The sequence below is a fragment of the Ruditapes philippinarum genome, unplaced genomic scaffold, assembly GCF_026571515.1.
Source record: "Ruditapes philippinarum isolate M1 unplaced genomic scaffold, ASM2657151v2 ctg912_1_1_1_1, whole genome shotgun sequence".
NCBI lineage: Eukaryota > Metazoa > Mollusca > Bivalvia > Venerida > Veneridae > Ruditapes > Ruditapes philippinarum.
This window is the reverse complement of record NW_026852834.1, coordinates 81,288-97,813: the sequence shown is the minus strand read 5'-3', so window position 1 is coordinate 97,813 and position 16,526 is coordinate 81,288. Positions and strand designations below refer to the sequence as shown.

The window sequence follows — 16,526 nt, the reverse complement described above, 5'->3', positions numbered from 1 at the left end:
CCACTTCATTGCGATGTCAAAAATTTAGTTGATTTTTGCTTTTTGAATAAATTATGATCTTTTATTTATCATAATGTAAATGTTAAATATTTTTATTTCGTTTAAAAAAGGTGTCTATGAATATGTTTATTAAAACCTATCATGTTCAAGGGTTGTCGTGTATGGTGATAAAAGTAATCTGAACAAGCACATAGTCATGTATGCTCGAACCTGACTCGGGGTACTGCTATGAGCCTTTCATATAATGGCCTGTTATATACATGTTTATAAAATGAAGATGATCAGATTCAGTTTGAAAATGGGTGATTTTGTAACCAGAAGTAATATTATAACATCGTCATAATTCTCTTAACAATACATAATGTTTTCTCAAGAGTGCAATTAAGTTCCATAATTTGGCCTTTAACCAAATGTTTTATCATTAACATACGTCCGATGGGGGTTAAACATATATGACATCCTAGGTCATGTATCGGTAATTCGTAGGTAATTCGTAGGTAATTCGTTGATATTTATTCATAGATCCTTAATCCGGTACAGCATCAATTAATCTCCGTAATTAAACACCGTTATCAAACTCGTCATTAGAATCGATTTCATTCGATTTGGGATGGAAAAAAAATATTACAGAGTGATCTTTCTGTCCCAGCTGAGAATGTATAGTGAGACAATGCTTGTTAATGAAAGCAAAAAAAAAGTAATAATCACAGAGTTCTAAAGGTATGTTATATAGTTAACGAGTCGGCGTCCTGGGATTAATCAAGAACAAAGTATGCCGACGACTTAGTTGCAATAATGATGTATATAATGGAACGGTAATGAAAACAATCCAATCTTCATGCACGTTATCACAGGGTACAAGAAAAAACATCAATACAAATAATATTACCTCGATTTATTGCATGCACATAGATAAAGGACTTTATTATACATCGTAATTTTCCATGTAAGTTATGTTATGTGTAAATGTGCTAATATGTTTCATCAGTCTTAGAGAAACACGATTAGATATTTGTTAACGTTAGTTTTGTCGATATAATAATTTTTCTACAGGGTTTTATTATCATTTACACTGAAAATATTTGAGCCGCGTCACGACAAAACCAACATAAAGGGTTTGCGACCAGCATGGATCCAGACCAGCCTGCGTATCCGCGCAGTCTGATCAGGATCCATGTTGTTCGCTTACAAACACTATTACAAGTAGAGAAACTGATAGCGAACAGCATGGATCCTGATCAGACTGCGCGGATGCGCAGGCTGGTCTGGTTCCATGCTGGTCGCAAACCAATTATGTTGGTTTTGTCGTGACGCGGCTCATTTCTTATACAGAACAAGAGTATCGCTTTAGGCGATGGATGGTCGAACGTGTACATATGTCAGTGGATTTCAATGCATATCTGTCAAGGCAGTAAGAGCACAAATGTTAAACAAATCTATCTAATTTATGAACCCGTGACCTTAGCCCCAAATAAACCAGTTAGAGGAATACCCAAGGTATCTACCTTCCAAAATAGGAAAGACATCAGTCAATAAAAAGGCTGCATAAGCAAAAGTGTAAAAGTGTAAGCCTCCTAACCTTGACCCAGTTAACAAGTTCCAAGGCCCAGTTACACAAGTTATTTACCTACCAAATAATGAAAGACGCCAGTCAATGAATAAGCGCAGTTTATGCAAACGTACAAAGTTGACCTTGACCTTAGTTTCCCTTTATCCACCTAAAACATGTACAGTTAGAGGACGAACCATCCACCTACCTTATTTGAAAAACATCAGTCAATGGACAAAAGCTGAATGAGCAAAGATGCAAATAAAATCTATTTTTAGCATCAGAGACCTTGACTCAAATAACCCATTAACCCCATCATAACCAAAGTTTAATAAAAGACCACCCAAGGTATATGCCTATCAAATATGAAAGACAGAAGTCAATGAATAATGGATGTATTAGCAAAAGTGTACAGCATATGTAAGTTTCAAGAAGGGGGATAATTGTCATTTAAGAAGTTATACTCCAGACAAGAATTTTTAAACATTTCAAGCATTATATGAAAGAGATAATTCAAAATCAAGCTATTAGGTAGAATTATGTTTCTTGGGCACTGCTCTTCTCTGTCATTGTGTGAAGCTTTAATACCTCTCCGGATAAGGCAATATTAAATATTATTAAAGGAGAAAATCCAGAAACTATAAGTACTTAATGAAGAGTTATAGTTCTTTAACACCGCACTTCCTCTCACTATTCTTTATAAAAATGTGTAAAGTTTCAATGAGATATCAGTTATTTCGAAAACCATAAGTATAATAAAGGGAAATAATTCAATAATTGTAGAATTATGGTTCTTTGACACTGCACATCCTATTACTATATGAGCCGCGTCACGACAAAACCAACGTAATGCGTTTGCGACCAGCATGGATCCAGACCAGCCTGCGCCTCCGCGCAGTCTGACCAGGATCAATGCTGTTCGCTTACCAACTCTATTACAAGTAGAGAAACTGATAGCGAACAGCATGGATCCTGATCAGACTGCGCGGATGCGCAGGCTGGTCTGGATCCATGCTGGTCGCAAACGCATTACGTTGGTTTTGTCGTGACACGGCTCATATTTTTTTGTAATTTCTCCCGCTAATCTCTGCGGACATGCTTTATAAAGCATCATTAAAGGAAATAATTGAAAAAACTTTGTAACGTCGTCCGGTAAGCTCTATAGGTAGAGCGTTGAACTGTGAAACGGGTGACCTGGTTTCGATTCCCGGACGGTGCATGTCACTTTCATTGTGATTGATTATGAAATTATAGTTCTTTGGAAATGCACATCCTCTTAATATATTTTATAACCTGTGAAGTTTCCATGAAATAATTATTAGTTTAACTTCGGACAAGCATTACTAACCTTAGAAAAATATTATTTTTTTTTAAATCAGTAGGTAGAAATATTTTTTTGGAAACACGTCTCCTCAGGTGAAGTTTTAATCAAATACTTCAATCAATTATACTTTCAAGCTATTCTCGACTGAATGGAGGGACAGAAGGGCCTATTTATGAGCCTTTTCTTTGATCTTTTTGTGGCATTTTTCCGCATAAACCAATAAAATGTATCCTTCTTAGTTCATAAATCATTGGATTTATGAATGGAGGGACGCACAGAAGGACGGACAAGACGGCGACTAAATACTCTCTATTTTGGAATCATAACAAAACACAAAAATTTTATTATAACTGTTGTAAGAATCTCTGTACCCTTGCAGTATTTGGTAGGCAAGTCAATGTTTGTTGGCCATATTCAACCTTAACCAATGCCCCCCACCCCCTTACCAATCAACAACACAGACGCTTGGGGGTCAGATCCTGCCCCCCCCCCCCCAACGTGATACGCCCCTATAAACACTCTATCAAAACAAATTTAATATTTAAACACGAATGGGACATCTATTACAACGATAAAAATGGTTTTCAAACATTTTTTACATACATAAAAAATACCGTATACCATCAAGTTTAATTTATTGAGACTTGATGGTATACGGTATTTTTTCATATATGTAAAAATTGTTTGAAAACCATTTTTATCGTTGTAATAAATGTCCCATTCGTGTTTAAATATTTAGAGTGTTTACAGGAGCGTATCACGTTATTTCTACAAATTAAAACAATTAGTCTTTCCGGTAAACATATTTTATTTCTTTATCAGGAACTTATTTTCATATACAATATCAATATTTAATATAAGGGTATAATTTATGTTGAGTAAGAAATATATACATCAAAGTAACTGAGATAACCACGTTTGGGTTTAAACTTAAATTGTTGAAAATCCGCTACAGTATTGTCTCCCTTTGGTCAAAATGGCCGTTTTTATTTGTGAACTCTTTGAAAACTTTAAGATAATGTACTAAAAAATAATGTTAGTTTTTACAATTATGTAGACAATTAACTAAAATGTTTCAAAGACATTTAACTTGATAAATAAGTCGGGTATCTGTGTCTGTTCAATATGAGATCTCTTAATATATGAAAAGAAAATCTTTCTTTAAAAAATTGATAAGTGATATACACATTTTTAATCATTTCTGCAGTGAAGTTCAGCACATATTGGTGTACTTTGTTCATACAGAAAGCCAAAAAATAGCGAAAACTGTTGAATTTCTAAACATGTTTGCATGTTAGATAATAAGAACCATTTGTTCTGATGGAGAAATTATGAAACAACGCGGCTTATTTCCCGGCAAACTTCTTGCATATGTTTATGCAGGTAGCGTTTCTGTGCGAACGTGCGACCACACTTGTCACACCTGTGATCTTTCTTCGTCACGTTATGAATCATCATGTGAGAACGGAGGTTAGATTTATCAGCAAAACTCTTGTTGCAACCTTTCTGATCACAGGCAAACGGCTTCTCCCCAGTATGCGTGCGCAGATGACCTTTCAGAAGCCACGACCTACTAAATATTTTGCCGCACAAGAAACATGTACTCTTTGCCTTCATGTGGGATCTTAAATGGGTCATATAACCGGACATAAATGTGAAACACTTTTCACACTCAGTACATTTGATAACCTTACGTCCATTTATATCATCAATAAACTTAACTTTAAGTTGTGCATCTCTCAATTTCAATATTTTTGTTTCATATTCCTGGTCTGTACTGCCTTGGGAAACCTGCAGTAAAGGAGCGTTATCAATGTCGCAAAAAGTGTCGCTACAGACAGAAGATGAAGTGTCATCGCTGTCAAAATCACTGTTGACATTATCGCTTCCTGTGATACAGTGTACAGCTTCTTCCCCGTTTGTTCCAGTCTTCCTTTCATACTTACTGATCTTTCCGTTTATATCATTTTTGTGGAGGCTATAACTTTTTACTGTTTCCGGTAATCTATTTTTGGCAAAATAACTTGATAGGGGACAGCTGCTACTTTCCTTCGAACTCGATCCTTTATCTTTACGGCTTAACAACCATTTCTCTTTCGTTGCTAGGATTTCACAAGCACTCATGGTTCTGTTATTGTTCATGTTTTCTGCCATGTTTAAAATAAAATCATCTAAGGCGTTGTCATCTTCGTCAGATTCGTCAGTATCGTCGTCATCATCAAATTTAAAAACCTCTGTGCATGAATATGTGTCAATGTGGTGGAGCGATTCTTTGTGATTTATTCCGGGAAGGTCGAGCTCTGGGATCTTTTGACAGAGATGAAACCTGGTAACAACTGACATATGATTCAGTGATTTGTGTTTCCGGTGGTGGTGCCTCTTTGTTCCGCCGTTTTCTATTTTCTGAGACGTCTGCGGTTGAGAGTTTGAGCTTGGTTTAGAGTCTGATGAAACTTTCTTGATGGATAATCCGGATCGTGTTGTCATCACATTTTTGTTATATTCTGAAATTATTCAAAGATTAACATAAGCATTTTCAAGATGAATAAGCATGAAGTTAAATTTATTGTTAAATATATCTGAAATAAGGGTGATTTCCGTAAAAGATATTAAACAACATGGTAGCGCACTTGTTTTCACCTTTAGATCAAGTCGGAATTGCTTAGCATTCATTTTTAAATCGTCTTGGGAGCAAATATTCTTTTTCACAAGGACCAACTTTATATAGACAGCAAATAATGCTTCTCCTGTTTTCTTTTTCTTTTTTAAAGGTGTTTGTTCCACGTAATATAATTTTGCTAAACATCCGTATGTAAATATTGCAGATAATTTTATGAAAAAAATACTGGGATGGAATAAACCTGAGTTTATGGTTTTTAGAAATTGGGTACCGCTTAGTAATACAATTTTAAGGCTAGACCTGGTTACAAATATATTGGACTTTGATACCAAGGTTATCGTGAAGTTCAGCACAGAATAAATAATGTGCACAAGCACAACGTCCAATGCTTCCTATCTCCATATTTAAGAAGTCATATGGTTATTTTCCGAAAAAATAAACTTTTCGCTCAATTCAATAGTATGGTTACACCTATTCTAGATGCAAGTAATCTCATATATTAGGATATAATAATAAAATATCATGATGATAATACATGTAATATCTTTATTCAAAGAAGGTATCACATAAAAATACGCATGAAAATACACCATCGTAAACACAAATAACATATATATGTTAATGTTGAGATAATTATGTCTTGTCATCACTTTTTTGGTTATATTTTGAAATTATTCATACTTAACATTCATATATTTGTGTAAATGTTGACTACTATACAGGCCGCTCTCCGCTAACGGAGGTAATAAAGACTCTATTTATTATTCTGACCATGACATAGTATTGAAACTGTCATTAAAATAATTAATACGTGGTTTGCTGGACAAAATTAAATTTCTGCGAGATATTGATATTAGATTATAAGATATGGTTACTAGGTCTCGGATATATTGAGAGGACATATTGTTTAATTCTTTATATACTTGGACACCAATGTGAAATATAATAATTTGTTCATACAAGAGACTTGTGATTAAAACCACATATCGGGACCTCACTTTACTCGTTGTTGTTGATAATAATAATAATAATAATAATAATAATAATAATAATAATAATAATAATAATAATAATTATAATAATAACAACAAGAGCCATGTCAACATGGCCATCCCACGCCGAATGTGTATGCTCATTGGAAGAATGTATATGTAGTAGAGCAGAATAATTCAATATTAAGAGGTCTTTTGGTAGGCTGTAGTGATTACAGATTTGAAACCTGTGTGAATACTTATATTAAAATCACACATGTATATACATATTGCAAGGCAAATACATCTTTTTTGCTGTAAAACAGGTGAGGAAAGGTGCACATTTTAAAAAGGCAGAAATCTTCTGAAAATTTTCACAGAATAATTATATGGAAATATTTTCTTAAAAAAGAAAAGAAATGGAAATCATAATGATTATCGACGAGGCAATAGAATTCTTATTGCAAGGCATCCCTCATCACAAGGTTTAGACATCTACAAATGGGGACAAAGGGTAACTATCACATATGCACATATCAATACAGGCTTTCCAGCAGCATGCTAGGAAATAAACTATGAGGAAACCAGGATGTTTTAATGATCACAGGTAGAATTATTGTAACCATGAAGACATATTTTTTAGGGTACTGCATGCACAGTATAATTCTTCCTACTCTGTTTATAAAAGCAATACAGTAAGTTTATAAATTAGGAAGAATTTTTACCCTGCATGGCCCTTTCAAATATTAAGGAAATGCCTTTTATAAACTGACAAAATTTCAAATAAAATTACCCAAATACTGCAGTACAGTAGCCCTATTGCTACATCAATGTCGTTTGCATTACTGTATTCACAAACTTCTGTGTTCAGGGTTGCTGATGTTTCTTTTCTCTCAATTTCATTTTTCTATTCATTTATTTTTCAATTATTTTTTTTTAATTTATTTATTATTTTTATTTTATTGTTTTATTTTTTGTTGCTAATTTTGATGATCGAACTTATATTGATCCACAAAAAGTACGTTTTTTCCAATCTTATGAAGAAATTCCTAATTAAAAAAAAATAATTAAAAATAATCGTCTTTTCCTCCCTTCATCTTTATTTCAAAATGCCACAGCAGAATGTATTATTAGGCTTACTGTGTATTCCAAATTTTGAAATGTAGACTTATTCAAGAGATCTGTATGTTCCAAATATTGAAATGTAGACTTATTCAAGAGAAATATACTGTATTTTTGGAGTTGAACTAACTTGAAGGAGCCAAATATTTGATTTCTGTACTTTATTTGATAGATCTACATGTAACACAGCGCAAGTTTTCCAAATTTTAAAATCTAAATCTAAAATGAATAAAAAATTTCCAATTCTGAGACCCTTGTCATGTTCCCAAAATCCTGAGAAAAACTAGATCAATTTCTTTCTACTATATATAACGGGCACTTGTTCAAATATAAACCGGAAGTTAATGTTAAAATAGAGTATTTTTTATATTTACCGTTTCCTCCGCTGTAACTTCCTTCCCTGTAATCTCTGACACTGAATAGAAAACTTTTCGGCATATTGAGATAATAAGCCGACCTAGTTTGCTTCTAAAACAGTCCTTTCTTTTGATTTTTTTTTTCAGGCTGAATTGAATTGTTCGTTAACGATAGCACTTGTTTTGACATACAGATTCTCGCGGCATAATTCGTCACATAGTTATGACGTCATCAAATACAACGGTCTTGATAATTTAAGCTCTAATACGAAGCAGGGTTAAATCTCTTGTAAAACATTTTTAAGTTACTAAAAGATTCACTCTAACTACAAGTTTTTCTGTAAGAATAAAGATACGTAAAGATCTAACCATATAATATTTATAAAAATTTTGCAATCATGCCGTTTCATGAGTCAAATGAGTAATCACGAGAAAGCCATCTCGCCTTAATTTCCACCTAGGTAACGTGATGGTAGTGGTGATGGACTGGTAAAACGATGCAGTAAAAATGTCCGCTTTTTGAAAAAAAAGAACGTTTAGATCTATACCTATGACAGTTTTATAGAGAATGTTTGACCAATAATTAGGAAACCTAGATCAGTTTTTGTAATGGATAATGCTTAGAACGCGACTAGGGATCAAGTGACAACTGTGTGTGTTTTTGAAATATTGTAGTATATTAGAGTCCCTAATCTAGATCTCTCAAATTATTCAAATTTCAGCTCGGGATCACGAAAGATACATATTTTAAAAAAAAGCAAAGAAGGAAGAGAGAATTTTCTTAAAGCTACATGCCTCCAGATAAGTCAAAATAGTTCAATAAGATCAAACTTAAAAAAAATGTATAAAAATGAAAGGAAAAGTAAGAAGTTTCAAGATTCAAGTAATACTTAACAGTATATCAAGTGCGATTAATGACTGATTTTTCGGTATTTACAACTATATTTCTACTGAGTTGCTAACGCAGTAAGGGCTATTAATGCATATTTTGACCACTGTTAGATATTTACGTGGTTTGTAAGTGTCAATCATGATTATGTCACAGTATATGTTAGAATTATATCTAAGGCAATGCTGTAAATAGGCCTAATGTTACTATAAGAAACATGCTTATATGATATATTTGGAAAATATGACAGCAAATATAACACCTGTTGTATAACATTAAAGTTTCCTTAATTTTTCACCCTGTACTTCTTTTCGACATGTGCAGTCTTAAAAAATTTCCTCTTTTTACTTGTTATTAATGTTATGTTATCATAAAATGTTTTCTTTTTTTATCATTTCATGTAAATATTTGTAATTTTATATGTATATATGTTATGCTCTTCAAATATTGGAGGAAATAAAAGAATATATAAAAGAATATATGTAAATTGCGTCCTTTTGGTTACTTCACAATATTACACATTCAAAAAACATTTCCAAACTTTTCATGAAAATAAGCATGAATCTGGAGCGAGGCATGGTGCTTTAAATTTTTCATGAATTTTTAAAGAGAAATATGGATCTATAATTGAAATAAGTTAATGAACAGAATTAGGGTCAACTTCGTTCTTGCTCTCTTGAAAGAGCAGCTAAAAAATCCATGGCTTTATTTCAAAATTGTGTTTGCTACTTTATTACCTTTGATGGTACATACAAGATTTGCTGAAATTCTATGTGACATATTTCATTATATTGTAGCTTATGCGAAATGATTTTCTTCGAGTTATGCTATGCCCATTTTGGGAGAAAAAAATCAGCAGATGAATCATAGCAGAAAAATCTTTTACACATAATTTTTCTAAACTTTGCAAAACATTTTGACTGAATATGAAGGAACAAAAATAATTTAAAGTAAAGTGTTGGTATGCTTGATTTTGTAAGTTTTAACCCTTCACCTCATATATACGCGAAACAACGCACTTTCGACCCCCCCCCCCTTTTTTTAGGCCTGAAATAGTGAAAAAAAAATCTATTTGGGTTTGAGAAATGTTGCTTAAAAAGTGAGCACTTTTTCGGCGCCGCCGCCGTTTGGGGGGTTTGAAGGGGGGCGGAGTCCCCCTCATCGTAAAGAAAATTTTGGACTTGTGAGAGGCTATAAATGACCCCAGGTCGATCATGAGGTAACGTGTAACCAACGCTGAAAAGCCTTTGACTCTATCTCAATCCCTTGAGAAGTTGCAGCACTTTGAAATAAATTTTGTTGGAAAAAATCGAGGCAAAATAGTGATTTTTGGCAATTTTGAGATGTCCCCTCGTTGCCATGGTAACAGGAAATTTAAGACTGAGCATGTCGTTTCAAAGGCAATGGTCCAGTCGACATTTGTGCCAAGTTTGATTAGTATTGAAGCATTTTTCATAGTTTCATAGCAATTTGAACTTGTAACAGGAGGCTTTTCAGTGAAAACGGCCATTTTTCACAATATGCTCATGAGGGAAAGGGTTAAGAGTTGGATAATTCATCCATTTTTCATCTAGACCTATTTGGGGTTTTTTTATTCTTTTTAATCTAGCAAAGTTTAAGAGAATAGCTTTGCGCAAGTTTTAATTTTCCTCTTTTTTGCCCTTTTAAAAATGTTCTACTTAAATGTGTGAACTGTAAAGCCCGAGGTATTTAATGGAATCAGATTGAAGACAAAAATGGTGAATTACCAAGAATAATATTGGATCAAGAGCTTTTTAAAAAAGCAGTAAAGGTTTACGTTCGATTCCAAATAATGATAAAATCTTTAAAAAAGCATCTAGCTCTAGAAAATGTTGTATTCATGTTAAATAAAATGAAACATCTTGCTTGAAATGAAATTTTAAATATGGTATCATTTACTTGTCTTGTCTTATGTAGATAAGCACCAGTTAACGGTCTTGTGTTTCGTTTTGACAATCTCAGGACATTCCTATTTTGTAATGAATTTTTTAACAGATCTAATTTACATAGTTATTTTGTGAAATTGAAGAGCAAGGATAGTTTATAGAATACACCACATACATATGTTAACCTTAAATACTATTATAAATGTACAGTAGGCTATTATTATTACCAAGATATTTTAACATGCAATTGATTGTACAAATATTCTCCGTTGTTATTTTTAAAATTTTGTTTGCATATTTATCTTTGCACAGTGTCTTGTGATATACATATGTTGTATTTTATATCCTCACGAGTCATGAGACCTTGTCGAATTTGAATAATAAACTTATCAATCTCATCAATATCTGGGGGCAGATAATTACGTGAATTCAAGTATTCTGGATAAATGAACATGCTAATTTCGAACGTTTTCATATCATGCTTAACACCCTCGAGTCAGTAATTGCGGACTTATGCGTCAGATATATCATTGCCTTCAATCAAATCATAAATGAAAATAAATGCCACACCCAGGACTGTAATCCCTACTAATCGAGCACGGAAAAGCGATATATAGCTCCACATGAATTAACGACGTCCGCATGTCATTGACGTCAGTAGTGATAATTTGTTTTGACACAGCAATTAACGCGCCAAATCTAACGGTTAAATATTGAATTAGGAAGATGCGGGTACTGAAAGAAAATGCTAACAGAAACTCAGACGAGGGGTTGAAAGAGTTTACAAAAGAAGAAATAGCGTCATTGTTTCCCGCTACAGAACTGTTGCACAAAATTCACAACGACCATGTCTACACTTCGAAAGATTTCAAACAGAACGAGTAAGTCAACTTTTAATTTATTTGATACAAATGTTCATTCTGATAATCTTCTTATACGTTTGTTTGAACTTAAACTCACATATAGAAACAATTCAGACATTTATAAAATGATTTGGTTTTTTTTTAGTTCACATGAAATAGACGACTCATCAGATGATAACTCTTACCATGAAGACGATGTGCCTTCTCTAAACGCCGATTCTATTCAACAAGTATTTCAACGTATGGTTAACATGACGTCTTTGGATGTAATAAATGGCCAAACATATGAGGAAAACATACAAAAAACTAATACAGATTCACGTGACTTATCTTCTGCAAAAACAAAATCAACCATCAGGAAAGTGAAGTTTGTTGATGAATTACCAGGACCGTCTACAGGTAATAAAACTCAAAATCAAGACCTTGATAGTGAAAGTGGAAAGGTGGTTACAGTAGGATTCAAAGGGGGCGCAGGTGTTTCGAGGAATAAGAATGCTACAGCAGATAGTGATTTTTTAAGCAACAAAGCTAAGGATTGTCTAACAGAACTAACCAGGTTTCGTTCAAAAAAGCAGGGAAGAAAACGAAAGGGGAAAAGGACAAAAAAATGTGATGAAATCAAATCGGTCAGTAAAAATGAATGGAAAACGGTAAACCGATGTGCAGAAGTTGAGAGGGAATTAAACACGTTGATACAATATACAGCCGAGTTGCTCATTCGTCGCTGGGGAGAGTATCTGACGATGACCACTGAACAGATTTCTGTATACGAGATTGAAAATGCAAAGCAGCATAAAATGATCGAGGATGTCATCGATATGTTGGAAGATAAAGACAGATATGTGTGGCAACTTATTGATGATCTTAGATTTTTTTGAAGTAAAAAAAGACCGACATCTCATCATGCGCATAAATTCCAGCATTCGACTAGAGCTCCATTTTTAGGCATATTTTGCCTTGTCTTTTCAGGATAACATATTCAATTTCAATTGTAGATTATATGAAGATTTTTTTTTATGAGATTTTAAAATCTTACCAATATATTCAAATATCGAGCTCATATCGATTATTGATTGATAGCTTTACACCATCTATTTTATTTATATCATCTGATTAGTTGTCCGCAATATGTACAGTGAAAATCCATTTTACAAAGTTTGACATAATTGTACCTTTTGAAAAAGCTAAAATTTTGAAAAGGGGCTCAACCAAGAATTGACATAATATTCATTTTGTGATTGGTTCATATCTTAATGGTGAACAAGTACATGTAAATATATCTCGGTTAATACATGTGTGATAATTTTCATTAACGGTTTTCAGAGCGTTTATTTCATTGGCCTTGCCGTGTTCCTATGTCCATAACAAAGAATTTTACACGTGCTTCGGTTGAAAAAAAAAATTAATGCAAATTTTGTAAAAAAAACAAAACAAAAAAGAACAACAACAAAAAAACAACAACAAAAAAAACCAACAGTTGCATTAATGTTACAATGTTGTCGATTTTATGGATAACTTTCATTTATGATGTGGTTTCCGTTTACAATGATGGTGAACAATTCCACCTTTTAAGTTTAATAGATACTTGGTTAAAAGATGTTGACAGTGGAAAAATTATCGGGACTGTATTCTTAGACTTAAAGAAAGCCTTTGATTTGGTTGACCATGAAATACTTTGTTTGTAAAAAACTTAACGGAAAAATTGCCTTATTGAAAAAAATATCGTATTTTTTGCACTTTGATATGAAATTATTGTTTTACAATGCATATATATTGCCCATTATGGACTATTGTTGTATTATATGGGGTAAAGGAAACACAAACTACATAAATAATGTTTGTAAATTACAAAAACGAATTTCTAAAATCATTTTACAGCAACCACAAAGATCTCCGTCAATAAATCTATTCGAAACTCTTAACTGGTTACCGTTCCTTGACAGATGTAAATACCACACGGCGGTGCTTGTTTTTAAAACTTTAAATAACATGGCACCGACTTATGACAGAACTGATGACTTTATCCGACAACAAAATATATAACTTAAGATCTAGGTCACGAAAAGATATTGTATTATGGACAAGACCTAAAACAAATGTACATGTATAGGTTTAATTCAATATCAATTTCAACATGTAGTAATTTTCTCGTACTCCTGTTACTTAGAAAAATTGAAAATTCCCGCTGGTGGCCATAACTTCATATTACTAATATTAAGAAACATGATCATTGTCATTGTCAAATTATTTTCAAAAATGCTGATTTAATTGAACTTAAAGACCAGTCAAGCTAAGAAAATTATGGTCATAATATGGAACGCCTGGACTGTCTTATGTTAAGAATAAATGATATACCTGGTTAAATGTCTTTCTGTTGAGTCCGAGATACAAAATGCTGGGTGGAAATCCTAATGTGCTCAGTTATTGAAGTACTATGTTGTGTGCTGACTGTATTTTATTCAGTCAAGTCAATGTATTGTCGGGTGCATTAGTCGTTCTGTTCAGTTCTTAAAACAAACAGGCTTGTTGTAACACAATTATGTTGAGTTAAAAAGATATGTTGTAGGGTGTTACAGTTATTATGTTCGGTTATAATGATATATTGTTTGGTGCTCTTCTCATCATGTTCAACCATGAAAATAAACAGTTGAGTGGTACTATCATTTTGTTTGGCTGAGGCAGTGTATTATTGGGTGATACTTTTATTATTTTCAGTTGCAATGACATGCTGTTGGGTGCTTTATTACTTCTGTTCAGTCGTGAAATAGAACTGTTAAATGGTACAATCATTATCTTAAATGGTACTATCATTATCTTGTGTGCTGATTATATCTTCTTCAGTCAAGTCAATGCGTTGTTCAGTGCAAAGGTCGTTATGTTCAGTGGTTTTTTGGTACTATCATTATGTTCAGTTCAGATGATATACAGTTCGGTGCAGAGGTCATTATGTTCAATAGTGAACACAAACTGTTGTGTGATACCACAATTATGTTGGGTTCATTCGGATATTTTCGGGCAAAAGATGGGAGCGACTAATTTCCATAGGTCACGTCGAGGCTAATGACCACTAAATTGCCAAAACAATTTTCTTCCCCGTAAATATCATCGGGGGCTTAAGAACGTTAATTGGACTTTTAAATACCCAATGGGTATTTTATTTAGTTAATCATAATGGGTACAGTATAAAAAACTTAAAATATGGGTAAGGGTAGCCTGTTAAAGTCACATATGACCACTGTAAATAAAACTTAAGATTGATCTGTTTGATAACCTATAAGAGTCACAAATGGACACAGCAAACGAAATTTAAAATATAAAACATCATATACAAGTATGGGAACCCTATTTGAATCACACATGGCCACAGTATATGGAGCATATAAGTAAGTGTAGCCTATTAAAGTCGAATATGGCCACAGCATATGCAACTTAAAATATATGTGTTGGTCACCCATTTGAGTCACACATAACCACAATAAATGGAACATAATTTATCTAAGTAAGGGAAACCTATTTGAGTCACACATGGCCAGTATATGGAACATTAAATATAAGTAAGGATAGCGCAATAAAGTCACACATACCCACAATATAAAGAACATTCTATATAAGTAAGGATAACCTTATTGAGTCACACTAGGCCAAAATATATGGAACATTATGTTTAAAGGGACTCCACTGAGGTTTTTTGACATGATGGGACTGGAAATAATTTTTTGAGATTATTACTCCATTTGATGTAGATCTATACTAATAACTTATGTGCACAATTATAGATCATAAGCTTGCTCAGTTTTTCCAGAATAATTATTATAATAGTGAAAAATGACCCAAAATTGAAAAGCGTTTAACCGCTTTTCACTCAAATCGGACTGAGAATAGCACAAACATATGATTTTCAATGTATTTCTTCTATATTTCTTGGTTATATTTTATTAATATTTATGTTTTAAGTGCTCATGTTTATCTATGTGAAAAAATGAAACTTCATGTTTCTAGGCTTATAAACCTCAGTTGAGTTCCTTTAAGTAAGGGAAATCTATATGAGTCACATATGACTAAAGTATATGGAACATTTTATATAAATGTCTGTTATTTGTATTATTTGTATTTGTACTTATATAGAGTTTTCTTTATACTTGGCCATGTTTGACTTTATTAGGCTACCCTTACTTATATATAATGTTCCATTTACTGTGGTCATGTATGTCTCAAATGGGGTTTCCATACTTATATTTAACGTTCATATACTGTGGCCGTGTGTGTCTCAAATAGGTTTGCCTTACTTGTATATTATGTTTCATATTTTAAATTTCGTTTGATATGTCGACTTGTGAGTCTAAAAAGTTACCAACACATATATTTCAAGTTTTATTTACGGTGGTCATGTGTGACTTGAACAGGCTACCCTTACCCATATTTTAAGTTTATAAACTGTGCCCATTATGACTGTAAAAGTATAGTACAGTCATAAATTAACTTGATAAAATACCCATTGGGTATTAAATATGCCATACGATCTGTCCAATTTATGGAAATAACGTTTTTAAGCTCCCGATGGTATTTACGGGGAAGAAAATTGTTTTGGCAATTTAGTGGTCATAAGCCTCGACGTGACCTATGGATATTAGGTGCCCCCGCCCGCCATCTTGTTTAGCGCGAAGATATCCGAATGAAACCAACATAATTGTTTGACCACTCAGCGCATTGTCAAATGACTTGTGCACCGAACAGTATATCATCTGAACTGAACATAATGACGGTATCACACCACAGTTTGTCTTCACTACTGAACATAATGACCTCTGCACCATACAGGATATCATCTGAACTGAACATAATGATAGTATCACACAACAGTTTGTGTTCACTACTGAACATAATGACTTCTGCACCGAACAGTATATATCATCTGAATTGAACAT

The 16,526-nt window shown here is 33.2% G+C and overlaps 2 protein-coding genes across 2 annotated transcripts; one reads left to right on the top strand and one right to left on the bottom strand.

Moving 5' to 3' along the window:
- Nucleotides 1-3,663: 3,663 nt before the first annotated feature.
- LOC132725623 (zinc finger imprinted 3-like) lies at nt 3,664-8,147 on the bottom strand. Its single transcript, XM_060710788.1, has 2 exons — nt 7,961-8,147; nt 3,664-5,377 (listed from the first exon to the last, which is right to left on the bottom strand). The coding sequence occupies exons 1-2, from the start codon at nt 8,022-8,024 to the stop codon at nt 4,203-4,205; spliced, it is 1,239 nt and encodes a 412-aa protein (XP_060566771.1). The 5' UTR covers nt 8,025-8,147; the 3' UTR covers nt 3,664-4,202.
- A 3,266-nt stretch (nt 8,148-11,413) lies between these two features.
- On the top strand, nt 11,414-12,910 carry LOC132725622 (uncharacterized). Its single transcript, XM_060710772.1, has 2 exons — nt 11,414-11,619; nt 11,747-12,910. The coding sequence occupies exons 1-2, from the start codon at nt 11,465-11,467 to the stop codon at nt 12,477-12,479; spliced, it is 888 nt and encodes a 295-aa protein (XP_060566755.1). The 5' UTR covers nt 11,414-11,464; the 3' UTR covers nt 12,480-12,910.
- Nucleotides 12,911-16,526: the final 3,616 nt, after the last annotated feature.